This window comes from Peromyscus eremicus, chromosome 3 (genome assembly GCF_949786415.1).
Source record: "Peromyscus eremicus chromosome 3, PerEre_H2_v1, whole genome shotgun sequence".
In the NCBI taxonomy this organism is placed as follows: Eukaryota; Metazoa; Chordata; class Mammalia; order Rodentia; family Cricetidae; genus Peromyscus; species Peromyscus eremicus.
The window spans coordinates 137,604,037-137,631,464 of record NC_081418.1 but is presented as its reverse complement, the minus strand read 5'-3'; the positions used below and the strand labels follow the sequence as shown (position 1 = coordinate 137,631,464).

General features: G+C 44.4%; 1 protein-coding gene across 4 annotated transcripts in view; it reads right to left on the bottom strand.

Moving 5' to 3' along the window:
- Positions 1 to 11,237: 11,237 nt before the first annotated feature.
- Parp11 (poly(ADP-ribose) polymerase family member 11) overlaps positions 11,238 to 27,428 on the bottom strand; it is a 43,537-nt gene continuing 27,346 nt past the window's right edge. For 2 of the 4 annotated variants that reach the window (XM_059258655.1, XM_059258656.1), the window contains 4 exons: positions 25,068 to 25,140; positions 24,852 to 24,982; positions 15,625 to 15,776; positions 11,238 to 13,890 (listed from right to left, as the gene is read on the bottom strand). In XM_059258655.1, coding sequence (XP_059114638.1) covers positions 13,574 to 13,890; positions 15,625 to 15,776; positions 24,852 to 24,982; positions 25,068 to 25,140 — 673 coding nt within the window. In that variant the 3' untranslated portion in view covers positions 11,238 to 13,573. Of the gene's footprint in view, positions 13,891 to 15,624; positions 15,777 to 24,851; positions 24,983 to 25,067; positions 25,225 to 26,851; positions 26,981 to 27,428 lie in introns of those variants that run through there. The other 2 variants (XM_059258658.1, XM_059258657.1) reach the window with 2 other exon arrangements.

Below are 27,428 nucleotides of genomic sequence, written 5' to 3'. Positions count from 1 at the left end.
ACATGGACACAGCAATCATAAGCGACACTGTGGGCCCAGATTAGATGGAGGAGACTTCTCCAACTCTGGCAAGAGGGCAAACCATGGATCTCTAAAACCACCCGGGAGACTACTCTGGAAGGGCCCTCCATTACTGAACCTTTAGTTTTGTGTATCTCGCACACTAGTGTTTTGGCTGCTCTCCATTTTTTTTTTAAATTTTTTTAATTTTATTTATTTATTATGTATACAGCATGTATGACTGCAGGCCAGAAGAGGGCACCAGATCTCATTGCAGATGGTTGTGAGCCACCATGTGGTTGCTGGGAATTGAACTCAGAACCTCTGGAAGAGCAGTCAGTGCTCTTAACCTCTGAGCCATCTCTCCAGCTCTGCTCTCCATTTTTTTATGGCCCAAGTCTGATCCTAAACCAGAATGACTATGAACACCAGCCTCTTTGTAGGATTATTATCTTACTCCCACCACAAATCACCACAGGAGTAGAGGGGGCAGAGCTGTGTGCTACCACAAATTTTATCTGAGAGGGACCACAAAGCCCACTCCTCATCTCACAAATGTGGAACCAGGGCTCAGGACAAGGGTGTGAGCTGGCAGCCTGATAGAAGAGCCAAGATTAGATTCCAAGTTGACCTAAGTATTTGTAAAACCATCTATGTAAATGTGGATATCTGAGGCACTGGGTAGCTGCCACAGAGACAACAGCCCAGGAGGACCTTCCAGAACAATGACATCAAGACACTGGACTGGATGGTACAAGCATCTAGATGCTGTTAGAGCGGTAGTTTTCTGTCACTGCTGGCAGTTTGAAGATGCAAGACCTGTCCACACTCTTCATACCCATGGCCATGCCTGCTTGCTGCTCACTCTCTGGAATGGGTGAGATACATGTATGACCGGATGCCAGGGGTGTGTACGTATCTAGTTTAGCATTTCTCTCTTGCATCCCAACATCTGCACTGTCTTGGGGTACAGACTGATGGGAGATCTGACACTACAGCATCTCCATCTTCTGGGTCTTTAATCACTGCTCTTCAGAGGCCCTGTCCAGCTAAATATTGAGCAGCTAGCAAATGTCAGACCCTGTGCCAAGGGCTTCACACCCTCAAACAGCCTCTGGGGTCTCCCCAGCAGCACTAAAGAGTGAGGAAGCAGCAGTTCCAAAAATCAGGTCAACTTCTATGTGACTAGTAAGTTGTAAATCAGGGTCAGTAGGTGGGGCGCTCTGACAGATGCCAGTAGCTGACGAGGGTACCTGGCTTTTCAACACAAACTATTATGAAGTGTAGGCACCATGGCTACAGAGCAACAAAGGTACAATGGAAGTAAGATCCCAGCAAGAGGAATAAAGATACAGGAAGAGGAGGGGAGAGTCTTATGTCGGACTCTGATATCGAAACATCAGACCCTCGGCCCTTCACTGTGGCAAATTACCTGATCTTGCCTCCACTGTGTAGGAACAATATACACATCACAGCTTTAAACATTTTAGCTTGTCCAGGTTTACCACCTCAGGAAGGGGGGCTGAAATGGCACAGGTTCCACTTTTAAACTAATCTTTTCAGATGCACATTTCATAAAGAGCATGCATAGTGCAACCTGAGTGCCCAGGTGCTCTGAGCTGCTGAGTGAGAAGCTGAGAGCCTGGTATCTTGTCTGCACGGGGAGGATGGTAAAGCTTGCAGGCTCTTTAAGTGGAGTCAAGGGGCAGGACCATAAGCAGCCCTGGGAAGAAGACTAACAGATTAGGAATGAGGAGGGAGAAGGGTTTCTTGGAGGGTTGGTGACTCACAGAAAACCACCACAGTGTTCACCGGCTCAGAAAGTGCCAGAAACTCTTCCCTGGATTAAGTCACATCTCACATGAGGAAAGCACACAAGTGAACTCAGGTGTTATTTAGTATGTGACGTGGTTTAAGAAAACTCAACTGGCCAAACTGACAACTATGAGTCTGGGTTATTATTAGGGTGGGGCTCAGTTTCCCTAGGAATTGCTATAAATGGGGTAAATACACAACTTAGTCAAAACAAACAATGCTCTACACCCATATGACTAGATGGTTTCTGGAGAGTCCGTTAATCTTCCCTAAAATTTAAATATGAAAGCGGGTTTTTGCTGACCCAGTCCACAAGTTAGATGCTGCCACCTAGTGGATACTGCTCTCACAACACTGACCTGTCTAGACACTCACCGGTCTGAAAGCCTCCCAGGATGCCTTCTTTAACATCTTACCTGGGCAAAACAAACCCAAACTGTAAAACCAGTCAGAAAATGCAATCAATACCAAATTGTTTGCCTAACTAAAATGTCCTTTGGGGGCTGGAGAGATGGCTCAGTGGCTAAGAGGACCTGTCACATTGGGTAGCTCATAACCAACCACCTGTAATTCCACCTCTAGGTGATCAGATGGCCTCTTCTGGCCTCCTGGAACAATTGGATACACATGGCATACACCAGACACAGACACACACACACACACACACACACACACACACACACACACACACACACACACGCACATGTGCACATATGCACGCACAGAGAAAATTTTTAAAAATTGAAGAAAGTTTCTTTCTTGAAAAAACAAACCATTCTTTTGAGAAGACTGTAATAAGAGTAGGCAGGATATCAGAGTTGACTTGCATCATCTGTGCTGGTTAGGGTTGCCTGGTCTGTTTGTTTGTTTGTTTATCACCTTCACACAAGCTGGTCATCTGGGAAGAAGAAATGCCAATTGAAGAATTGCTTCCATCACTTTGGCTGTAGGCAAATTGGTGGCACATTTTCTTGATTAATGATTGGCATGGGAGGAGCCAGCCATAGTGGGGATGCTACCCCTGGACAGGTGGTCCTGGTAGATATAAGAAAGGTAACCTTGGAGCGAGCCAGTAAGCAGCATTCCTCCATGGCCTCTGCTTCGGTTCCCGCCTCCAGGTTCCTGCCTGGAGCTCCTGGCCTGACTTCCCTCAGTGATGGACTGTGACCCGAGAGTTGTATGACATAACAGACCCTTCCTCTGAGTTTCTTTTGAGCAGTGTTTTATCACAGTAACAGGAAGCAAGCTTGGATACCACTCATGGACCAACCATGCAGAGGTACCAGAGAGCAAACACTGGGAACTCTCCTGAGGGTAGACTGGGGTCTCAGAGTTGTAATGTACAAGGAGAGAGATTACATGTGGTGATATTTTATTTGTGCTGAAATGTGATTTTATTTGTATGTTAATAAAGTTGCCTGGGGGTCAGAGCTGATAGCAAGCCATAGCAGAAGTCTGGCAGTGGTAGCACATGCCCTTAATCTGATCACATGGCAGTCAGAGTCTGTGTGTTCAAGGACATAGCCAGCTTGGAGACACATGCCTTTAATCTCAATACCAACCATAGAGACCTGGAGGTCTGTATAGACAGGCAGTAACAAGGAGGTCATGTGGTTGGGTTTGCAACCAATGAGAAAGCAGAATAGAAAGTCCATAAAAAGACAGACACACAGGAAGTAGGTCTTTTTCTCAGGGGAAGGACTGCCGGCAATGGCAGCAGGTGGAAAGAAGGTGGTCTTGGTCTTAGCTCTTAGCTACTGCTCTCTGACCTCTGGGGCTTTTAACTCTGCATTTGGCTCTGTGTTTCTTATTTAATAAAACCATTCAGAATTACATCTACATGGCCGGGCGGTGGTGGCGCACGCCTTTAATCCCAGCACTCGGGAGGCAGAGCCAGGCGGATCTCTGTGAGTTCGAGGCCAGCCTGGACTACCAAGTGAGTCCCAGGAAAGGCGCAAAGCTACACAGAGAAACCCTGTCTCGAAAAAACAAAAAAACAAAAAAACAAACAAACAAACAAAAAAAAGAATTACATCTACAATTACAAATCCAGGAATGAATCCACTTTAACTGTTCAGTGTGGTCCTCAGCAGGCAGGAGCTTCCTGAGAATCTGGACACAGAGAGTCTTTGCAGAAAGCCAGGCAAGGCATAGAAACTAGCAGAATGGCTGGGTGTCTACACCCTCTGATTCTTTCCTACTCCACACTTGGAGTTCCTTCCAGGTTGGGCTTATGTATTTTGCACCGTAGTAATATGTGGAGGATAAAGTGCTTTGTGGAATGAATGAACATATTCACTTACAATTCCACATAGGGAGAAAAATAGCTGAAATCAAAGGTAAGTAGAGAAAGAAAATCAAAGACACCAACAAAAGAGCCCTGACATTTGGAATGGCCTGGCACTCTCAGCTAAAACATCTGACACACCCAAACCAGAAAACACCCTAGTCAGACAAGGTTACTGAGCCCGTGAGGAACTGAGACAAGGCAAGGACACCACTTAATTTTGTCTAAGCAGACACAGTAAGGTCACTGTGGCACCCACCACCAAAGGCAAATATTAAATATCCTCTCTTATCAATGACAGCTCATCTGGAGTCAGACTTCAGAGATAAAGTCTAGACACACCAGATCCAGCTCTCTGATAGTATCCAATCTAATGTGAAATCTCAGCTACCCAGACCACTCACAAACCACAGGACCCAAGCACACGACCCCTCCCAAAAGCTTCTGCATTCTCCTCCCTGGAATACCCAACCCACAGTGCTCCTGGTGTGTGTCCCCTTGGCTGTGGTAAGCATTAAGGCCGATTTGGTTAGCTTACAGAGTTGCTTCTGTCGGGGTTTGGCTGAAAGACCTGAACAAAGTGAAGGGTATGGGGAGAAAGCCTGCCCGACTCTAAGCGCTGTAGGGCTCCCATAGGAGCCCGGGTTGTGTGAGGCCGTTAGATGCAGCACCCTTCCCAAAGAGGAGGGTCTTGACCTAAGATGGTATGATACCATCTCGTGTCTCCTTTTCCCAGTCACCCTCCGGGGTTAACACACCACAAAGAACCAAGCTCAGAGGCTCAGTCCCCTCCCCAAGGCCAGGCAGTAAGTGGTATGGCCAGGTTGATAAACAGTTTGCGAGACAGAAGAAAGGAATGTGTGTCCGAAGCAGAACGGCATGGCTGATGGCCTGAGACTGATAGACTCCTCAACATCTGGCTGCCCCAAAATCTACAGGATCCCTTCTGCTCTCCCCATGGACCTCTCAGTGCTCATCAAGGTTCCCCAGAAAATGAGTCCTTAGGCCAGGTGCAGGGCTTTGGGGGCAAGACATTTTGATGGTTTTCATTCTGCTACCTTCAGTTCAACGAAAGACATGCTCCAGGCTGCCTTTAGCTTCTGCTTGTTATCTCATCAAGGATAGGGTAGGTGGAGCCAGGGGGCCATCCTTCATCTCCCATCTCTACATTCCAATGTCACTCCTCAGGGAAACTCCTCCCCGAATCCTGGGGAATCCTCCAGTACTCGGCTTCTTAGAAACTGTGGCTATGACTCTATATAGTGCCTCATAACTGAATGTGAGCATCAGAGTCATATAAATGTGATGCCTGTGGAAAATCTGGTAAAATGTTTCCAGACATGCAATGACCAAAATCAGATGTGTGATGAACCTTTGGACATCATACAGCATTGGCACAGCTCCTGTTCTGCACACAGCATCATACCTTCAGTGTGTAAAGCTGATGTACCATACAATGCTAGCAAACACTGCCTGCCACGCCTCAGCTCACATTTGAGATGTTATCAATTACAGTGCTCTTTTTTTTTTTCAAATGACTTTATGTGTATGGGTATTTTGCCTATGTATACTTATATGTACCATGTGCTTGCTGGTGCCCTCCAGAGGCTGGAGTTAGAGAAGGTTGTGAGTTGCCATGTGGGTACTGGGAATCAAACCTGGGTCCTCTGGAAGAGCACTCAGTGTTCTTAACCACTGAGCCATCTCTCCAGCTCCCATCACAGGATCCCTTCTCCTCTCTCATATACCCCACAGTGTTATATAAAGTTTCCTGAACTAAGAGAAACATGATGTTTTAATTTATAGAAAACAAAAACTTCCAATATTTCCCTACCACCGTTGTTCAGCACATAGGCCTCAGAATGATATGTCTTTGGATAGGACTGTGTTAGAATGTTAATTTTAAATGTTGTTTGAGTTACTGACTTGAGTTCATAAAAAAAAAAAATCATTAAATACATTTTGGCTTTGGATTCAGATAGAATTTGCAGCAATTTCTGAAATGGCCCTAAACAGATTTCTGCCCATTCAGTGCTACCTACCCATCTATGCAAAGAGGAATTCTCAGCACTGGTGCTTATAAAATCAAAATATTGATTGAATGAATAGTGCTGAAGATGCTTCACATCCTGCAATATTTAGGATTCAGCCCAGATTTAGTTCCCTATGGAAAAATAAATAAACATATCCATTTTGTTAGTATATAAATTTGCTTTTGTCTTTAATAAATGGTAAAATTATATGTATCCCACAGAATTGTTTTAAAATAAATACCTTTATGATTATCAGTACACATTTGATTTATGTACCTATTTACTATAACTATATACTTGGGGTTGCCTAACATTTTCTTGGGTTAGAAAGAATAGTGAGGGGTTGGTGCTGTGGGATGTTCTATATGGCAAATGTGTTGCTGATTAGTCAATAAATAAAACACTGATTGGCCATTGGCTAGGCAGGAAGTGTAGGCGGGACAAGGAGGAGAATAAAGCTGGCAAGTGGAAGGCTGAGTGAGAGAGACACTGCCAGCCACCACCATGACAAACAGCGTGTGAAGATGCCGGTAAGCCACGAGCCATGTGGCAAGGTATAGATTAATAGAAATGGATTAATTTAAGCTGTAAGAACAGTTAGCAAGAAGCCTGCCACGGCCATACAGTTTGTAACCAATATAAGTCTCTGTGTTTACTTGGTTGGGTCTGAGGCTGTGGGACTGGCAGGTGAGAGAGATTTGCCCTGACCTGGGCCAGGCAAGAAAACTCAAGCTACAGGTTGGGGATTTAGCTCAGCGGTAGAGCGCTTGCCTAGCAAGCACAAGGCCCTGGGTTCGGTCCTCAGCTCAAAAAAAAACAAAACAAAAAAGAGTAGTGAGCAGACAAAGTTTTCAAAGTCCTCCCTGGGGCTGGAGCGCTGGTTCGGCATTAGGAGCACAGAGAGCAGGCTTGGTGTTAGAAACACAGGCAGAGGACTGGAGTTCAGTTCCCAGCACCCAGGCCTGACTGAAACTGCCTGTAATTCCAGCTGCAGGAGATCTGATACCGCACTCTCTTCTGGTCTCCTTGGGCAACCTGCACACACGTGATCATGTACACACACACACACACACACACACACACACACACACACACTTTTTTTAAAGAGCTCTCTGGGATAGGTTAAACACCACCTTTGTCCAGGTTCTCCAGGTGGCTAGCAACTGTCACCTTTGGCAAAGGTGATGCTCTGGTTGCGTGCCCTCCTTGCTACCATAAGGGTACAGACGAGGTTCAAGTGGTTCCCCGTCTGGCACCCCACACGTAGGAGCCCAGAGCTGTGAACCTGAAGGGCATGGGAGGACTGCTGAATGGCAGGGTTTGAATGAGACCCGGGGCAATCCTTCCTTCTTCCTACTCCAAGTCCTTGCTGGAAATTCTGTCCCAATCCAAATCAAAATGCATTTAGTGATTTTTTAACGAACTCAAAGTCAGTAACTCACACAGCAATATTTAAAATCAAGCAATCCTTCTCTGCCTGTTCAGGATGCCTCCGGCTGTATTTTCTTTGCCCAAACCGGAACACGCTCCTTTCAGTCAGACAGCACCTAGCAAAATCCAGCCATGGGCTCGGAGCCTTTGCCTTTTCCTGCTTGGTTTTTCACCAATTTCACCTTTGTCCTCTGGTGAGTTACCCAAGGTCACACTGAATCAAACAGTAAAGCCAGAAATAAAATTCAGATCAGCTGGCTCCCAAATTGGTACCTAATGTAAGTGGAGTGAGCAGGTTTACCGCTGACTCTCTGAGAGTCTTAATCAAATGTAGGCTTATAAAGCCTGCAGCTTCCCTGGTATTCAAGAGACAATGCAGCATAATAAGGCCCACAGGAAAAGGTATTTTTAAAAAGGGATGGAAAAATACAAGGCAAACCATCTGGATTTATAATTAACACAGCAAAGCGATTTGAGTTCAATTCTGGACTGGGACTCTGTTAAACTACACCGCAGTGCAGTCAGCACACGCCAAGGAGAAGCAGGCAGCCTGCCGTCCGATGGCTCAGCAGAGGGCACAGCAAAGCTCAGAAGCTGCTGGAAATACTAATGTCCTTGGCATAAAACTCGTGTTCTGCTCTTATGAGAAGACACTTGAAAATGAGCAAGACCAATGCTAAATTCCAAGTTACACGGCCGCACAGTGAGAGATAACTGAAAGCCAAGTCCCTCTAGCCTGCGGCGCTGAAGAGCAGGAGCCAGGCAATTAAAGCTGAGAAAAGACAGGAAACTTAGACACAGGCAGGACCTGCTGTCTGGTGCTGGGAACCCCGGAGGTGCTTCCTACCTGGGCTGGAGCAAGCCCGGGGCAGTAAGGGAAGGGGCAAGAGTAGAGGGGAGACTGCCTGGGCTCTCTGGAGTTCTCCTCCTTCCATCGGATGGGGTGAGAAGGGAAACTACCTTGGGAAAAAGTAAAGATAAAAGACATTCTGTGAGATCCTAGATGTGCAAGGCTTGTCCCTCCCTGGAAGAATTACTCACACCACTCCTGAAGCTCTCGGTTCCTTGTCCACTTACTTCTCTGGTATGTCCAGGTCTTCACCTGTTGCCCCAAGTGACATCATAAAATTGTCTGTGGGGGAAGTGATGTAGACTATGTATCACCAAGATTCTTAGGATGTATAGTGTGATGAGATGTTTTTAAAAGAAGGGTTACAAAAAAGTAACAGGGCGGCTGGAGAGTGGCTCAGTGGTTATGGGCTCTTGCTGTTTTTCTAGAGGACCAGAGTTCAGTTCCCAGCTCCCACATCAGGTGGCTATCAACCCCTGTATCTTCAGCTCCAGGGGATCCTAATGCCCTCTTCTGGCCTCTGAATACACGAGGCACATATTTCAACACAGATACACAAATAAAAGTAAATATTAAATGTTTTACACACACACTCACACACACACACTCACACACACACAACAACATCACTTTGCTGAAGTTTCCCACCAAACCAATTTTTGTCAGACATGGAGGTTGACGCCTCTAGTCCAGTTACTGCAGAGGCTGAGGAGGAGGATTTCTTGAGCCCAGTCTGGGTAACACAGTGAGACTCTAAGGACATTTGTTTTACTTCCTTTGCTATCTTTCATGACCTTCCATGTTTCCTCTTTATCAGAAGATATAATTTCACTGAGAAATTATCTATCTTAAGCAAAAGTATTTGCATGCATATGCATTTTTGTGTGTGCATGTGAAGGTGTGTGTGTATGTGTGTGTGTGTGTGTGCACATGCATGCATGTGGAGGCCTGCCAGAGGAAGACTTCAGGGTGTCTTTCTCTATCAGTCTCCACCTTATTCTTTAAGGCATGGTCTCTGGTTGAACCTAGAGCTGACTCAGCAAAAACAGCTGACCAAAGTCAGGACCAACAGAAACTCCACTTTCCCAAATTCTGGCAGTTAAACATGTGAAGCTGGTTCTCTGTCATCAAAAGGAACCATGTCCCTTATCACTGGCAAAGGGACAAATGGCTACTTGTGGTGCCTATGAGCATACAAAAGCACATGCTGACCTCCAGGCTTCCTCAGTATCTATCCCAAGTACCTGTTACACATTTCAGAGTCCATGCTGGCATCCTGATTCTTCTCACCTCCTCTCCTACCCTAAACTTCCTCAGCTGAGGAGCTTCCCTACGCCCCTCCCCCCTACTCATTTTCCTTATAACAACACTATTCCTGCTATGCTCCCTCTTTTGCCCTCTCTGTCTTCATCTCTCACCTTCCCTCAGTCTGCCTCCCTCCTCCTGCCCTGCTCCTGCTTCTCTCCTGGCCAGGTCCAATCTGCTGGCCATGATCAGTCTACTACTTTTTCTGCTCTGGATTCTTCCAGATGCCTCTGGCTGTTTTCTCTTTCAGACCTACAATAAAAACCTTCCCCTTAACCATATCATAGAATGGTCATGTCAGTTTATAGAACCAGCAAATCCCAGGAATCCTGTCTCCACTTCCTCAGCACTGGGATGGCAGGCATGTGCACCATGCCTGGCTTTTCGCCGGGCTCTACGCGTGTGAACCCAGGTCTCCCTGCTTGAATGACAAACGCTTTCCCCACTGAATCATCTCACCAGGTCCCCCAAATAGTTTTTAAGTGTTTGTTTTTATTGTTATTTTGTGTGTGTGTGTGGGGGGGGGTGTATGAACACAAAAGTACAGACGCCCATGGATACCAGAGGCACTGGACTGCCCATGGAGCTGGAGTTACAGATGGTTGTGAGCTGCCCAAAGTAGGTGTCTTCTGGTCTTCTGGAAGAGTAGTTGGTGCTCTTAACCACAGAACCCTCTCTCCAGGCTCCCCAAAGCAATTTTAATAGTAATAAAGAGCAGACTGGGCATGGTGGCATATCCTGTAATCTGATGCCCGGGAGTTAGCTAACTTTCCTGGGCTGTGTACAAGCTCGAGGTCACAGAGACCATGTAGTAAGGCATTATCTCCAAAGAAAGTAAAAACAAACAAACAAACAAAGTGAAGCTGAACAAGCAAGATCCCCTTTCTCCAAGGAGAGAAGGAAGTCTAGAGAGAAGCCTGCTGCCAGGGACAGTGGATGATTACTTCTTAGGTGGCTCTTGGATGATCCCTCCAAACATTTGAGGTGACTCCACACCCTAGCTATGCCAGGAAAAGTACCTATGAAGATGGCACACTTACTATCAACCAACAGTCAACTGAATGTTTATCACAATGAGGCTTACCATCAGTTGAACATTTAGACAGGAAAGGACACAATTTTAGGGTCGCAAACTGGGCCATGGCCACAGGTGGCCTTTGTTCCATTTAGCAAGGCTGACTGTGGACAGCTGGGAGTGCTAGTGAGTGGAAGCATCTGGCACACCCCCAGAACTGACCCACTGGACCAGGACCCTTAAGGGAAGGGCGATGCAGCCACCAGGCCTTGATATGTTCCAATTTCTAACAGCAGAGGACATGATTTCATCCCCAGGTTATCTGATCAGCCATTGCTCACAACAACCTAAACAAAGACTAAGAGGACCTGGAATGAGGTCCACGGGAGACATAGGCAGCAAAATCCTGGAGAGTCTACGAAGTTTGAGAGGAAAATTCCAGTTGGAACTGAGACCCAGAAATCAGAGGCCCACACACAGCACACACCAGCAGCCAAGACCTGATATAGAAAACTTTAATCAACAATTGTGGAAACAATACACTCAGACATTAAATATCAGAATTCTTCATCACCACCACCACCACCACCACCAGTCTAGAAATAAAATGATCCATTAATCTCAACTGTTCCTGGTGGGAGATAAAAGATTTAGGAAAATGTTTTCCATAAACACATTTCTTTTTACCCCAAGTGTAGACTCCACACAGAGATGAGACAAGTTTGTACTCAACGGAATTTATTCAGCCAGCTTTGTAGCACAGCTCATCACTATGCAATGGCTTCCCTTACTCTCCCCTCCCACTGGATTCGATGAGCAGGGGAAACGATGCTCCACTATACACTTACCAGACGAAACAAGTAAAAGTTTAACATGAGTGAATTCTATGTCATTATAGTTTAAAACACGTATCAAAACCACATCTTTCTTGTAAAAGGGGCTGGCAGTCCACCAACAATGCAGTGCTTCCTTAGGGCGGCCCTGTGACATGCCCTGCCTCTTTCATGCAACCCACCGAAGGAGACTGATTGTACAGACCGCCTGCCTTCTCAGTCACCTTGACACGGACACACAAGTCTAAAAGGAAACAACCCCAACTACAAGAGTCATTTCATTCAAGTACTGAGAGAAGTGTGCATGGAAAGCTGGGGAAGACAGCCTGGAGAGAAGCGGGCCTTCAATACTTCACGTGAACACAGCTAGAAGAGACTGTTAGATCCTGAATGCCTAATGCCTCGAACACTGGTTTGGTGAGCAGGTAGGCAGCCTAGCCTATTTGCCTCCAGGCACTTCTGCAGTGACCACTGTTGGTTTTAAAATGTGTCCTTTCTGTTCTTTCTTAAACCAGTGGTGGACCTACACTGGGCCAGGAAGTCATTACTGCCACAGTGCTCCCAAGTATTGTGCATACAGTTTCCTGTGTGCTGTTTATGTACTACCCACCGTACAATTACACGTGTTCAGGGCTATAAGGAAAATCTGGTGATATACGAAGCTGAAAGAATCACCATCCCTAATCCTGTTCCACACATGTATTTTTTCTAGATGCTTTCCAATTCAAATGATAAAGAGAACAATATAGGCAGGGGTACCAGAAGCTAAATTGTGCTCACTTTATCTCAGCTAAAGCTGAATGGGGATAGTAGAGACAAGATGCAGTATTAAGAGTTAGGAAAAGGTTCTGGGTGAATGGCCTGGGGAGTGATCTTTCCCATGGGGAATCATGGAAAAATCAATGCTGGATAGACAATCAGACAGACAGCTCCTTGTCTAACACTTAAACACCTGGACAACACCATGCTAGGGTGTGGTCTAACCTCTGCTAGAACACTGATGGGCAGGAGGAAGATGATGTCCACTTCATCTTCAGGACAGCACAGCAGGGAAGTAGAGAGACAAAGCCATGAGCACAACTCTGTTCTACAGCTGCTCAGGAGTTGGGATCTGTCAGTCGCTACTCTAAAGAAACCAGACTTCTTCCCAGCATCCCATGCTCTTCACATACAATCATTCAAAACGGAGATACCCAGCTACTAAGACATGTGGATTTTAGGAATCACAATGGAACAGCTATATGTGTGTGGGGGGTGGGGGTGGACACAGATAAAGCCTCTTAGAAACGATCACTGCAGGGCCTGGAAAACAAAGAGAATAAACATCTTGGGGCAGGGACCACAGAGCAATGGGGGCTGAACTGTGAGCTAGTGACCACTGGCAGCCATGGTCAGCTCAGCTGTGGGAGGTAGGTTGAGAATGCTGTGAACTGTTCTGGGGCTGCAGCCTGCCTTCCTACAGCAGTGGGAAGCAGGCTCTGTCTTGGTCTCTCTTCTGCTAGCTCACCTGCCAGCATGGCAGACAACGCCTTTGTGTCTTTCCTCTGGGAGCACCAGGGCCTGTTTCAGGGTTTTAATGCCCCCTTTAGAAGACCAAAAAAGGGACATGCTCATTGACAGACAATAATGCCAAAACTCAATTTATAAAGGGCTAGTTCTCCTACTGGGGAACACAAACTAAAATCACTTGACCTGATACAAACATGTGACCTTTAAAGACCACCTGACCTCGGTAACGAGACCTAACCCGTTCGGTTTTAAGTGGCTCTCATTGATGTATGTTAAATGGCAACAGTATTGGTCTTCAACAAAACTGTAATTGACAGAAACAGAACAACATATAACCAACCTGACAGCCAGTACTTCTTTATATATCGAGCCGCATTCTTTCCTGCATCTGTTTCAAAAGTATCCAATATTTATATTTAGCGGCTAGAAGACAGGGGGCCAAATCCTCCTGCAACGAGAGAGCAAAGCTTTGACCACTGAGCCTGGGAAGCGGGGTCAGTGAAAGTCTATCAAGTACTCGGGGTAGATCTGGTTGGCATCAAACACCACAAAGATCTTTGGGTTCCAGGTGTCATCCACACAGCTGTCATACAAATTCACATAGCTCCCGTCTTTGGAAGGAGGTCTCATGTATTTGGAGTCTCCGTTTATGTAATCCCCAATTAGCACTCGAGCAAGAAACATGGATTTATAGGTTCTGAACAGATGTCGCTGCTGCACGCTGACCCCGTGGATCTGGAACGTGTTACCATGCTTGATGTCATCTTTGCAGAAACGACTGGAGTACGCAGCGTCTCTAGCAAAATAGGTTCCTTCAACAGAAAGGGCCAAGGTTACTTTGGAGAAAAGATGAAAGGCGGGGACAACATTCTGAATGACAGGAGAACAGACATGAGCCATACCACAGGGACAGATATGGGACCTCCTCCTCTGCACACCTAAAGAACAGGACACAATTCCCACCCTCACCCCATGGAGGCAGCTGTAGGTGTCCCATGCCTCACTAGTGCCCTCTTGTGCCCTGGACAAACTAGGTGCCACACTTGTGTTTCCAAAAGAGAGCTTGCAAGGCAATCCAGGAAACAAAACACAAAAGCATTCTGGGATGAGAAGTGTGGAGGTCTGGATTTCACTGGAGGCCGTCCCCCCCAGCTGGGTCCTTCCTCAACCTCTTCCCCATAACCCTCACCCAGCATCCAGTCAAGCTCTGTAGAATACTGCTCTATCCAAGGAGCTCACACTCAAGAGGCTGCTGGCTATGACAAGGGCAATCCAGAAGTAACTCTAGAACCAGGAAGTATACTCAGGAACAAAATTCTGAGACTGTACAAAGCTACAGCTGTGCCTTGACTCTTCAGTCTCCCTGGGGCCCATGGATCAAAGGCTTAGTCTTCTGGGAGCTTGGTGCTAATGAGAGGTGTGGGGACTTTAGAGAGGGCATGCCCTTAAAGGGGGATTATGAACCAAAGACCTCCTTCTTCCTAACACTTTCCATGGTCCAGCTGCCAGGAGGGATGGACAGTTCACTTTCTATGGCAGACATACTCTGCCATGATGGTCTGCCTCAAAACAGGCTCCACAGTGCCAATGGAGCCCAGACTGAAATTTCCGAAACTGTGAGTCCAAGTGAATCTTTCCTTTTTTGAAGCTGTCTTGGGTGTTTTGTTACAGTAAGAGGAAGCTATTGAGCACATTTATTCCTGCCTGAGCATTCCTGAACACTGTCAGTTACTGTCATGAACGCTCAATAAAGCACTCAACGCTCTAGAAATGATTGACACAATCAATCAAGTGCCTAATTCTAAAAAATTGGACACGAATTGCAAAGTCTCATAATCAATCAATATCGATGGAACTGGTGTCTTGACTTTTCTGACCTCTGACAGCTACAGTGAGCAGCCGTATCAGTACTTATCCTTAAATTAATTCACTACTTCAAAATTAGCACCTCCTAATCCTACACGTGGGGAGTCAGCTCTCTTGCTGGAAGTGAGGCACGAAGGAAGGACTGGGAGAACAAATGCCCACCCTTACCCTCCTCAGCTCTCTCCCTGTCTGCTAGAGTCATGCCACAGGGTAGAGAACGGAGACTGGCATGGCACTAGAAATAAGGTGGAATTTTACCCATTTTTCCCTTTAGTGTATGTTGATATTCTTACCTATCATTTTCTAACAAGCAAAACCAACCAAACAAAGCACCAAAACCACTAGTTGCTATACCAGAGTGTACTTAATGTGTTTCTATCACTCTGTGCATTTGCTATGGAGCAGTTTGGTGTGTGTAGGCTCATCCATGGAAAGGGCTGACTCAGACACTACAGGTACCACAAGGCTTCTCTAACAAGGCTCCTCATCAGGATACCAGAACCCAGGCAGCTACTGACTATGGCAGATGTGCAAGTCTCACTTCCAGCCTGTCTGAAACTAGAGTCTGCTAACTTTTAGCTTCATCGCTGCCAACTCTGAATCATAAAGCGACCGATTTTCCCTAGAGAGAGGGAACGTTCCCCTATGACTGAACCTGGACCTGAGATTCGGATTATTACCTTTTCCAAAGACAGCACCGTGTACACCATTGATTCTCCAATCAAAGTTGTGAATGCAAATTGCTTCCACAAATTCACTGCTGGTGCCATGAAACAGCATTTGCTCATTGATCTGAGGGACACCTCTCTTTTTCTTGAGCTGAGCCTTTTTCCTAAAATCATAAAACATTCAGGTACAAAAACACAGAAAAATATACCAGTGAGTGGTATTTCTTAATTTAAAACGTTAAAGGGCAAAGTTCAATAGAAAGGGTGAGATAACAATATAAATAAATCATGCAAGATAAATGAGTAGACAGAGCAATTCTAGCAAAGAAATTGTTTCAAATGCTCTGGGTTACATAAAAATCATGTCATCAAATATGACAGCTATCAGTGAGGTGTGGTACTTAGTGCTTGTAATCCCAAGGTACAAGAGACAGAGACAGAAGGATCAGAAGTTAAAGGCTGTCCTAGACTAAAAAAACATTTTGAAGTTAGCTTAGGTTGCATGAAACTATTCAAAAAAAAAAACAAAAAATGAACAAACCAAAAAGTATAGCTAACATTGAGAGTGAAGGTTAAAAATTACATCCAGCCGGGCGGTGGTGGTGCACGCCTTTAATCCCAGCACTCGGGAGGCAGAGCCAGGCGGATCTCTGTGAGTTCGAGGCCAGCCTGGGCTACCAAGTGAGTTCCAGGAAAGGCGCAAAGCTACACAGAGAAACCCTGTCTCGAAAAACCAAAAAAAAAAAAATTACATCCAAAAAGACCGGGCATATAGCTGAGGGGTACAGTGCTTGTCTGGCATGTGGGAAAGCCTGGGTTCCATCCCAGCACTGTGGAACAAAGAGGAAAAAGGGGAGGGAGATCAGCTGATCATCTAAAAGAGCTAAGCATTAGAAATAGTTACAAATGAGACTAGAAACAAATAGTACAAAGTTCTTAGATATTTAGACAAAGAATTCTGTCTGAGCTGGGACCACATTTTATTCTTTTATACCCAAGGTCTGTGTAAGCTGACTGAATTTTGAAGTTTAAGGAGCATCAAGCTCCAGTTTAACATTCTCCCTAGTGAACAAATCTTCAGTGCATCAGAGCTGGAGAACAGATCATATTAATAACAGAAAGACAAAACCAAAAGGCCTAAAAAGCTTTTGTAGAAAAATGGGTCCTTATCTATTTGTATATGAAAATAAAAAGCAGGAGCCAGGTATGGTTAATCCCAGCAGAAGCACGAAAATCTCTGTGAGTTCAAGGCCAGCCTGGCCTACAGAGTGAGTTCCAGTCCAGCCATGGGTACAGGGTGAGACCCTGTCTCACAAAGACACAAGTTCAATGTAATAAATTAGGTCCAGGTGCACTGTAAATATAAAAAATAATAAGCCTAAATAGAATGTTGTAAAAATCAATGTATTTCTCAAAATGATACTGTGTGTTATATAGACATACATACCCATGAAATAACAACACAAAACTATAGGCCAGAAAATACCTCCTTTTGAGAAGAAACAAGAATAGCATGGGATGGAATAAATGCTTTGCCTCTATCAGAGAGATGTGAGATAAAGACAATGAGCCAAGTACTGGAATGTCAAATATGATGATGGGGATATGGGGTTTGGAAGCTATTTGCTGCATTTGGGGTTTTGAAATGCTTCATCAAAAAGATATTTAAAATAGGTTACCCCCTTACATCTCTGCTAGCTCACCTGAGCTATGCCTGAGACTTCCTTAAAAACATAATACATGGAAATACAAAAGCACACTCAGGACCGGTAAGTGGCACTTAGGATTTTAAAGAGCAAGGTTCAACAGGAAGGCTGAGGCACAGAAGTCTTCTGTAAGATGAACCATGAATGGACAGCAAAGCAGCTTTCTGGAAAAACCAAGAGTTGCTTAAATCCATTCTAACAGGGAGGACTTGTGGCTGGGTCGTTCTGTGACCAACACTAACTGCTATGAAGTGCATTCATCCCAACGATGAACTAGAATCCACTTCCACGTCTACTGACTGGCCTATGATATTCCTTTAAACATACAACAGTTCTTCTCTTTTATAAAATAACTCCATAGATAACCACTCCCCAAAAAACTATGAGCAATTCCCTCAGCTTTGTTCTCTGGGAAATACACATTATCCCCCCAGCTATTCCTCACACTTCCAGCCCTTTCTCCACAGCAAAACACCTTTACTTAACCAGAATTTGCTGGATACCTCTTAACTTACAAACCTTGGGAGGGAACAGAACCCCAGCCCAGCTCTCATTAGACACTGGTGACCAGAGACACTGCACTGGGCTAACAGTGTTATTGAATGTCTTCCATACTATGTGCAGTCAAATAAAATTCTCAGAGTTTTTCAAATCAGACCTCTCCCAGCTAATCATATTGGAACAACTGACAGATAAACCTGATACTTTACACTTATTTCAGTTTAAAAAGTAAAAATTAATTAACAAAGTAAAATACCCATATTATAAATTGACAAATTTTATCGTAACAGGTGACTAAAACACATGTACTCAAATGATGACAGAAATGAAAATGCATATTCCTCAGAGGTCATTTAGTAATGTTTATCAAATTTCAGTGCATGGGCTTTGATTCAGAGCAACTGTCTTTCCAGACCACTGCTCATATAGGAAGGGCATGCATCAAGCAACTCTTTCACTCACACAGTAACAGCACATTTTCCACTAAGAAATTCTACCTACTTTCTTTTTCTAGGACTGTGTGTACGAACTGTCTCATTTTTTTTTTTTTAACAATGCACATATACTTCCCTTAACAGCTAATGGAAAAGAATTCTTTAAAAAAGTAAACTATCTGTTTTGGTCCATTTCCAACTTCCCAAAGTCTTTTGGACTCGAAGTTCCCTCAGAATTCAAGCTGCCCTTTCTGGTTTTGAGTCTTTCCTGAGTGTGACAAGCAACCTACACTTTCACTTAAGTGCCTGATAGCGTTGCTGGGCTGAAGAAGCAAGCAAGCTTGACATTCAAGCCTTCCCAAAAGACTTCTCACCACCCGTTACTCATCCTCTTTGTACCATCACCTGGAACATTGTTTCCGTCATAAGAAACTTTCTCAACCACTTTAGAGAGGCTGAGTTAAATTATCCAAAAGGCTTTCCTTGTTAAGTTTGGTATTCATTAATCCATATTGTGATGGTTGTTTTGTGAAAGCAAACACCTGATTAATACATTTACCTGTAAGGTCAAGTTTTATGAGCTGTAATGACTAGATTCCATTCTAAAAAATGAAGATATTTGGGGCTAGAGATGGGCTCAGAGGCTAAAAGCGCTTACTGCTCTTGCAGAGGACTCAGGTTCTGGTCCTAGCACCTCACCAAATGATTCATAATCACTTATAACTCCAGGTTCAAGTGCTCTGGTGCCCTCTGGCTTCTGAGGGCTTCTTACAACTGTGGCATGCATAAATTCATGCAGACACACACACATAGATGTTTTTAAAAGATGCTCACTTGTCATTACATCCCAGACACAGGTTAAAGTGAATCATGGTTTGAAATGTGCATTTCATAGGTATTATAAACCACAAAATAAAGAATCTTGTGTGAAATATTCCTTTACACTGTGTGAATATATATCAACATAATTGGCTTAATAAAGAAGCTGACTAGCCAACAGCTAGACAGGATAAAGTTAGGTGGAGAGCCAAACAGAATGCTGGGAAGAAGGGTGGAGTCAGAAGAGTTGCCAAGAGACACAGAGGGAGCAAGACATGCCAGAGGACAGGTAAAGCCAGAACATGGCAATATACAGATTAATAGAAAGGGGTTAATTTAAGTTGTAAGACCTAGTTAGTAATAAGCTTGAGCTATTGGCCAAGCAGTTATAATTTCTATTAAGTCTCTCATGGTTATTTGGGAGCAACTGCTGGGACACAGAAAAACTCCATCTACAGTCTGGCACTGGGCATCTGCAGGCCATGAAACACTGCATGGCTACTGGAATGGAGGGAGCACATACACCAGCCAGAGGCAAAGTAGACAGGGTGGTTAAAGGTTTGCACCCCTACTAACAAAGCCAGGAAATGTGGGCTCACAAACCATGCCTTTGGTCTTCCAGAAACTTGACTCCTGAGTTAAACTTGCAAGGAAACACCTAAAACTACAGTAAATGCTTCCTAACCCTACCCACTGGATCAGACCTACACAAAGTACTGTGGCACACAGCTCTCAATATTGTTGTCTCAATATTCGCATCCTCTAAGGATCGAGGTTCCAAAAAGCCCAGGCTCTAGCCCATATACTGTCGCAGAGCAGCAGTGTCTCTATGCTCTGGACTGAGGACATTCATCTGGGTTTAGACCAGTGGCCCTCCATTCCAGATGAACATCAGAAACATTGTAGAATCAGGGGTTCTGAGTCAGTGGATCTGGATTGGGTGATGGATCCCTCTACCTGTTAAAGAGCCCCAGAGAGGGCTCTGATACACAGCCACGTCAGGCATCTCTGCTTGATCAAAGCCCACATACTTATCAAGACAGGGGCTCTCACTGCTCTAATACTCTGGCTATTCCAGCCATATTTGCCTTGCTGCTCTTCTACTGTACCTCTCAAGTAAATCACATGCAACTCCTCTTGGACTCCTCCAGACACCCACATGCTCTACCTTCACCTTCAGCTTAACCCTCAGTGTGGGAAATCCTGTGGTTCCCAGCTCTTCTGCCTCACTTCCCACAGTGGGCACTCAAGTCTCTCCTTTTTCTATGACTTTGATCTACATCTCCACAGGGCTTCACTCTATGTAGGTGACCACTATTTCACCATGGAAACTGAAAGGATTAGAGTCTGTAGGATAGCCAGGCTCTCACCTCCACGTAAGTCTAACTGGACACGTGTCTACCTCTTCTCTGCTAGCACATGGTCATTGAATCTCATCCCATCATGCTTCTTTCAGAGTTTAATCAATCAAATGCCCTCCCCTCTTGTCCTGTTATCTCACCTCTCCTTTTCTGTAAGTTTCTTCCAATTATAATGTTAACCATTAAATAAATAATAATAAACCCCAACAAAACAAAAATACTCTTCTCTTTACCCACTTCCTTATTTCCTCTCCACCTTCCAATGCCAAACTTCCTGAAGGAGTTGTCAAACATTACTTATCCACATGATACAACATCAAATATTACTTTCCCTTTCATTATGGTTTGTTGCAAACCCCAATAACATGCCTAATATTCATCATCCCTGGCACTTCCTCAGGATGCGACCCTGCAGATTATCCCTCTGACTCCATTAGCTTCTGCAACTCCACGTTCTACTGGTTTCCTTTCCTCTGCTCACACTCTCCAGAGTCTGGTCCTCTTTTCTTAATGTTACACACATACTCTGGTCATCTTATCATTCCTGGTTGCCAGCATCCCGTATCTTCTAGCCTTCATCACTAGTCTAGATCAAACTCCTGATGCAACCATAGAGTATCGGCTGCTACTCCCTCCCATGGTCTCTACAAAGACCAAGTCTTCTGTCTACTCGGATCCCTTCAGTAAGTAAGACAAACCAGGATCTGGAAGTGGTACCACCTGTCTTCCTCACTCACCCAGGGTACACTGAGAATCACACACCAAGCCCTACGGTCTTACATCGTCAATACCTCTAAAACGCTGCCTCTGCTCCAACACAGCAGACACCACTTTGGTTGAAAGGCTGTCTGTCCAAAGTGTCTCAGTTTAACTACAGAAACCACTTCCTAAACTGCTCTCCCTGCTTCAGGCTGTGATTGCTTTACATCAGGACTTCTCAACCTTAGCAGAATGCTGTTTGGGGGTGGGGAGGTTGTTGTTGTGGAGGCTGACCTGCACACTGTCAGGAAGTTAGCATTCCTGACCTCTATCCACCAGCTGCCAAAGGCCCCTATACTCTGCCACAGGACAATCAAAAGTATCTCATTACCAAATGTTCCTGTAGGAAAAATCCCTACCAGCTGAGAGCCACTACCCTACAGCTTTTCCTACAGTATTGCCTGGTGAATTATCATTCTAAACTCTCTCTCTCCCACCTGAAGTTGTACAGACTTTCCACTGTTTCAGAAAAAACAAACAACAATAAAGCAGGACCAGTTTGGCTTATAAAGTGCTGCATGGAAGGCACCTGCTAATTTTAACTTATGGTCTGGACAATTTGACTCGGAGCTATGGAGGGAATTGCACAGTCAGCCAGTGGCACTATCAGCTCCTACGTACTCACTTCTTGGCTAGGTTTCTAATGCTACTCACCCCAGTGTTCTTCTATGTGGAAGTCTCTGAATTTTCTGTGTTCCAATTTTTAGATACATTTTGGCCCATGATGACCCCATGTCTAAGATGCCCTCCTTCTCCCTGGCCCATGCCTGGTGTAAATAACACTAGCTTTAGGAAGCTCTCCTTAGTACCCCTGTTCACTATACACGCCCTCCTTTAGGGCAAGGGTGAATCAATGCCCTCACTTTGTGTTCCCATCCATCTTTGTGCTCACCCATACATCTCGGGTTAGCCCCATACATCTCGGGTTAGCCGTGGCCTGGTTCTTTGACCTACAGACCTATACATCATCAAATCCCAAGTACCTAGAATACTGCCTATCACAAAGTGGGGGCTAAGACTACTTGCTGGGAAGAGGAAGGAGAGAAGTAAGAAAGGAATGTATAATATGTAGCGAGGTGGACTCACTCAGGGCCTGGCTATCCAGAAGATGAGTTACAGCTTACATGTCAATGAGGCCAGTGAGGCTATTTGAGTTCTGCAGGGAGATTTCAGAGTGACAGGCTGCCTAGACCACAAGCCTGTCATGGCAGGTGTCTGTGGGTTGACATTACAGAAGATCACAAAGGGTATAAACCAAGGAAAATTTCTAGTAAATTCTTAGTATAAAATGCTATAGGACTCAGCACTACATTTTTATGCTTTTACTGAGAGCTCTGAAGTATGAAAGTGAGTATGAACTCCAGCTCAGAGACTGAAATTAAGAATAATAGCACCGGGGCTAAAGAGATGGCTCTGCAGTTAAGAGCACTTGCTGCTCTCACAGAGGATCTGGTTCAGGTCCCAGAACCCACATGGCAGCTCACAACCACCTGTAGTCCCAGGGGACCTGACCCCTCTTCTGACACCCATGCACACTAGGTGTGCATGAGGTGCACATACACACATGCAGGCAAAAACTCACACACATAAAATGAAATATCTAATTATTTAAAGAATAAGTTTCACCAACTCACTTTAGAAAAACTAACTGAATCACTGAAAGAATAAAATCATAGGGAGCAGAGGCTTCTATTTCCCCTAAACAAACTGAATAAAACCTTCTAAATTCAGGTAAATTCAGTGACTGTCAGAAATATAAGGTTTTTGGTCAAACACTCAAGACTATAAAAAGCACAGGCTGAAAGCCCCACTGTTACTATAATTTCTTACAACTGGGGCCCAGAGACTTGGAGCCACGGAAGAATTCCATATACCATTACTGTGATGGTGAGCTTTGATTGAGGACTTTACATAATGTAGAGTACCTGGGGATGCAGTCTCATTTAGGAGCAGTTTAGATTAGGCTGATCTGTGGGCATGCCTTTGAGGGGTTTTCTTGACTGAGTTAATTGGAATGGGTCACTGTGGATGACAGGAGAATCTGGGTAAGAGTGGAGAAAGCAAGCTGAGCACTAGTACGCATTCATTCATTCAAGACTTGACTGTGGATGTTTATTTATTATGTATATATACAGTGTCCAATCTGCATGTACCCCTGACCGCCAGAAGAGGGCACCAGATCTCACTACAGATGGTTAGGAGCCACCATGTGGTTGCTGGGAACTGAACTCAGGACCTCTGGAAGAGCAGCCAGTGCTCTTAACCTCTGAGCCATCTCTCCAGCCTGCTTCAATATTCTTAACCTTCATCACCACCTTGACTTCCCTGAAATGATGGACTGTAACCTGGAATTGTGAGCCAAATAAACTCTTTCTCCCTTAAGTTGTTTTGGTCAGGATATTTTACCATAGCAACAGGAAACAAAACTGTAACAATTACCAAAGGAAAATTCAGCCTAATTCTCAAGTACATGCAAATGAAATGGTGGACAGAAATACGTTCCAATAACAAAGCAACTGATTATGTGTGGTTAATCTTGGTCTGTTTTTGGCAAATGTTTATTTGTTTGATTGGTTTTTTGAAAGTCTCACCATATAGTAGTGCAAGCGGCCTCCAACTTGCTCTGTAGCCCTTGAACTCACAGTCCTGCTTTAGCTTTCTGTGTGCTGAGCTAGTGGGGGTGTGCCTCCTCATCTGCCTGGGTAGCAAACCCTGACAGATGTTGGACAGGATCACAAGTACACAGGGCTTATTATGGTAGAATTCTACTTCTGTGTTGATTTGAAATTCTTCTGAATAAATCCTTAAAAGCTTATAATAAAAATGTCAGAAATCAAATCTCATCTACAAATGTTTATTTAAAATATTTCAGAGAACCACTTATTTAAATATTATTTATTACAAAAGTACAACATAACAGGTTAATTTGGATAACAAATTAAGTTTTAGGTAATAAGCTTTATATTTAGGTTAAAGGCACACTGAGAAATCTAACAGTCATTACTAATGTAGATTTAGTAATAATTTTTTAAATCCACAGCGTAAACTGAGTGAAGCAAGAAATTTGAAGGTAAATTGTAAAGTGTTCTTTCAAACAAAACAAGCAAAAAGCTGCAGGAAGGATAGTATTAACTGTTTGTTTGTTTGTTTGTTTTTTAAGTCAGTATTTCCAGAGATTTCTAACTCAACCTGAAGTGCTGAGGCAAGTAGCCTCAGCAAAGCTAAAGAGCTCCATTTCGACCTCTAGGATGCAGTTTCAGACCTAGTGAAGACGGAGCTTCTCCCACTGTGCTGGCTGAATGTATTCCAGGAGACCCTGTGTGCTAAGGATGGAGAGAGGGCCAAGAGGCCGGCAAGGGCCACAGAGATGGCTCGGGTGTTAGGAGCGCTTAGTCTCTTGCAGGACTCCCATAGGCTCACAACTGCCTCTAATTCCAGTACCAGGGGACAGAATGTCCTCTCTGACCTCTGCAGACACCACATATGCACAAGGTGCACAGACATACACATAGGCAAAACAGTCATACCCATAAAATAAAATAAATGTAAAAAAAAAAAAAATTAAGGCATGGCAAGAGAACACAGCTAACCTTGTGTGGCTATCCCTACAGTTTGGAAGAGTGACACAAGGAGAAAAGAGAGACAGGAAACCCACTTACCTGCAAAAGAACTCCCATAAGTCTAAGTTTTGAATCCTTTGAATCCTTTTAATTCGGTTCCGATCCATTGTTTTCCCAAAGAGACTGGCAACTTGGTTATATTCATGGGTTTGGTTCTGCAGGGAAACCAGCTGGGAGAAGAAGTTTGCAGAGTTTAGCAGTGGTTTTCCACCTACTGCCCCAGGATGGCCTGTTCTACAGCCCACCTGCCCTTACCTGGTAGGGAACCTCAGTATTCACATTCTCCCAGTGTGTTGGCATGGGGATGGCCTCATTTTCACAGATGTAACTTCAAACAGCAAAAGACAGAGCAGAGATCCAGAAGCAGATAATTAGTGTTGGGGATTTAGTCTTTTCTTCACAGCTGAGTTTTCTGTTTGCAATGTATTCATGACAAACTCAATTAAGTTTAACCTTTGGCTTCACTTAGAAATATTTACTGAATGTCTACTTTCCTAATTTTTAAATGCTGAGTTATAAATTTTGATAGGAATACACAAATCTACATGGCTTCAATGCTTCAAAAACTGCTAATTCAATTTCTTTTTGTTGAGATTTCTATAAAATGTGAATAATATTTTAGCCAAAGAAAAGGAATTTCTATGAAAAATTAGGCTGACTTAAAAAAATATTCCAAGCGTCTACGATATTTGTATTGAATGAAACTGGAAACTCTAGCAGCCATTGCTGTCCTCTATGACCTGACTCAGCCCTCCCTTCTCCACCTCCTATTTCCTCAGACAGGGCACCCTGACTTGCCGAGTGCAGTCAATCACTTGGCAGCAAATCTTTAAAAGCCATGTAACGTGGTCAGGCCACAGGACACCAACACAGAGATGGTGGCAATGGAGGTTCACTGGCAAATGTAAAACAGGTACACTAACCTTCCTCGGAAACTCAAAGTGAGTGGGTGAGACTAACCAACTTCAAACCTATCCTTAGCTCACTTCTGTCAAATTAGGGGGGAAACCCAATACGATACATAATTTTTTCAAGATTTTTATTTGTATGTGTGTGTATCTGTGTACAAGTGTGTTTACACATGTGTATGTGTGTGTATCTGTGTACAAGTGTGCTTACACATGTGTAGGTGGCTTCAGAAGCCAGAAGAGGGCATCCAATGCCCTGGAGCTAGTCACAGCCAGCTGTGAACTGCCTGTGTGGGTGCTGGAAACCACTCGGGAAGGTCTTACAAGTGCCCACAAGTACAGAGTGGAGATCTTCGTTCCTGCTCCAGGCAGTGTTCTGGTCAGTTCTTACTCTTCATTCCTCCCCCACACATCACTGTTTCTAGACCCAGACGTCCTTTAGAGCTTCCTTAGCTTCAGAAAGCCAAGTTTTACTCAACACAAATGGTAGCACAAAGCACACATTTTTGCCCTTAGGTTGTTCTGTTCATTTAATCAATTCTTATCATGATCTTTATCAATATGAATGCAATCTCCTCATTCCCAGGGCCAAGAGGAGTCCTAGCACATGGCAGACACTCAGTTAACACTCAATAAATAAATGCCTTCGCTGCGGCACACACATGCAATTCCGTTTATCTGTGCATGGCCAGGGGGAGCAAGAGGTAATGTGCAGCCCCGGCGCAGGGAACGGGAGCTGGGGTACTTCCACTGTGGAGCATCTTCCCTAGGCCTCTTTAGTCACTGGGGGCTTGATGTGTCATCTAGGGACTGCCCAGAGGGGCTCTGCATTGGTGCAGGAACAAAGTGGGCGGTTCCCTAGGATTTGGGGCCCAAATAACAGAAGAGCTCAGAGACAGAACTGGAATTTATTTAGCCGCTTGCTTCTGGTGATACTTAGCTTGTTTCAACTTCTGCTACTCCATTCAGAATGCTGCAAAGAACAAATCTGTCCATTTGTTATTTTATATGTCCAGTAATTTATTATAGAATGACATCTCTGAAGTGGCATTTCAGAGTCAAAGGATGCATTTACTGATGGCTGTGATAGATACTGTCTAAATGGAGTCTTGGAACACTGTACTTACTAACCTTCTCACCAGAAATGTGGAGGGTGCCTATCTTCCAGCAACCTCTCCAGAAAGGCATTTCTTCCAGTTTTGAATTTCAGTCAGTTAACAAAGGACTCTGGCATAAGTCATACTTCATCATGAGTGTAGGAACATTGTAGGAACATTCAAATTGTCCTAAGAGAGTCCTAGAAGAACTTCAAATACTATAGGAAATATTATTTAAATTAACTTCAGACACTGAGTTGTTTTTTGCAAGCTCTCCATTTTTTCCCACTTTGTCCAATGCATCTTTCAGCTATGGGGGCAAGGTTTAACTAACTTGTATGAACCCACGGGCTTAACAGAACACACATCTGCCAGGCTTGTGATGAGTGCCCAGTGTGGTCTGCATCAGCACCTCCTGACCTTCATCCCCTTAGCTTTCACACTTAACTCCTCCCCTTCATTACCGCCTCAATTGCTGTCCTCTGCTGTTTACTCCCCCTCCCCTTCTGTCTTTGTTTTACAGTTGGTACACCCTGGGACAGAAGAAAATGTTTGACCCTAGCATGGACTTCTCACCCCCCTCAAAGGGATACCGGCTATACCAAAACACA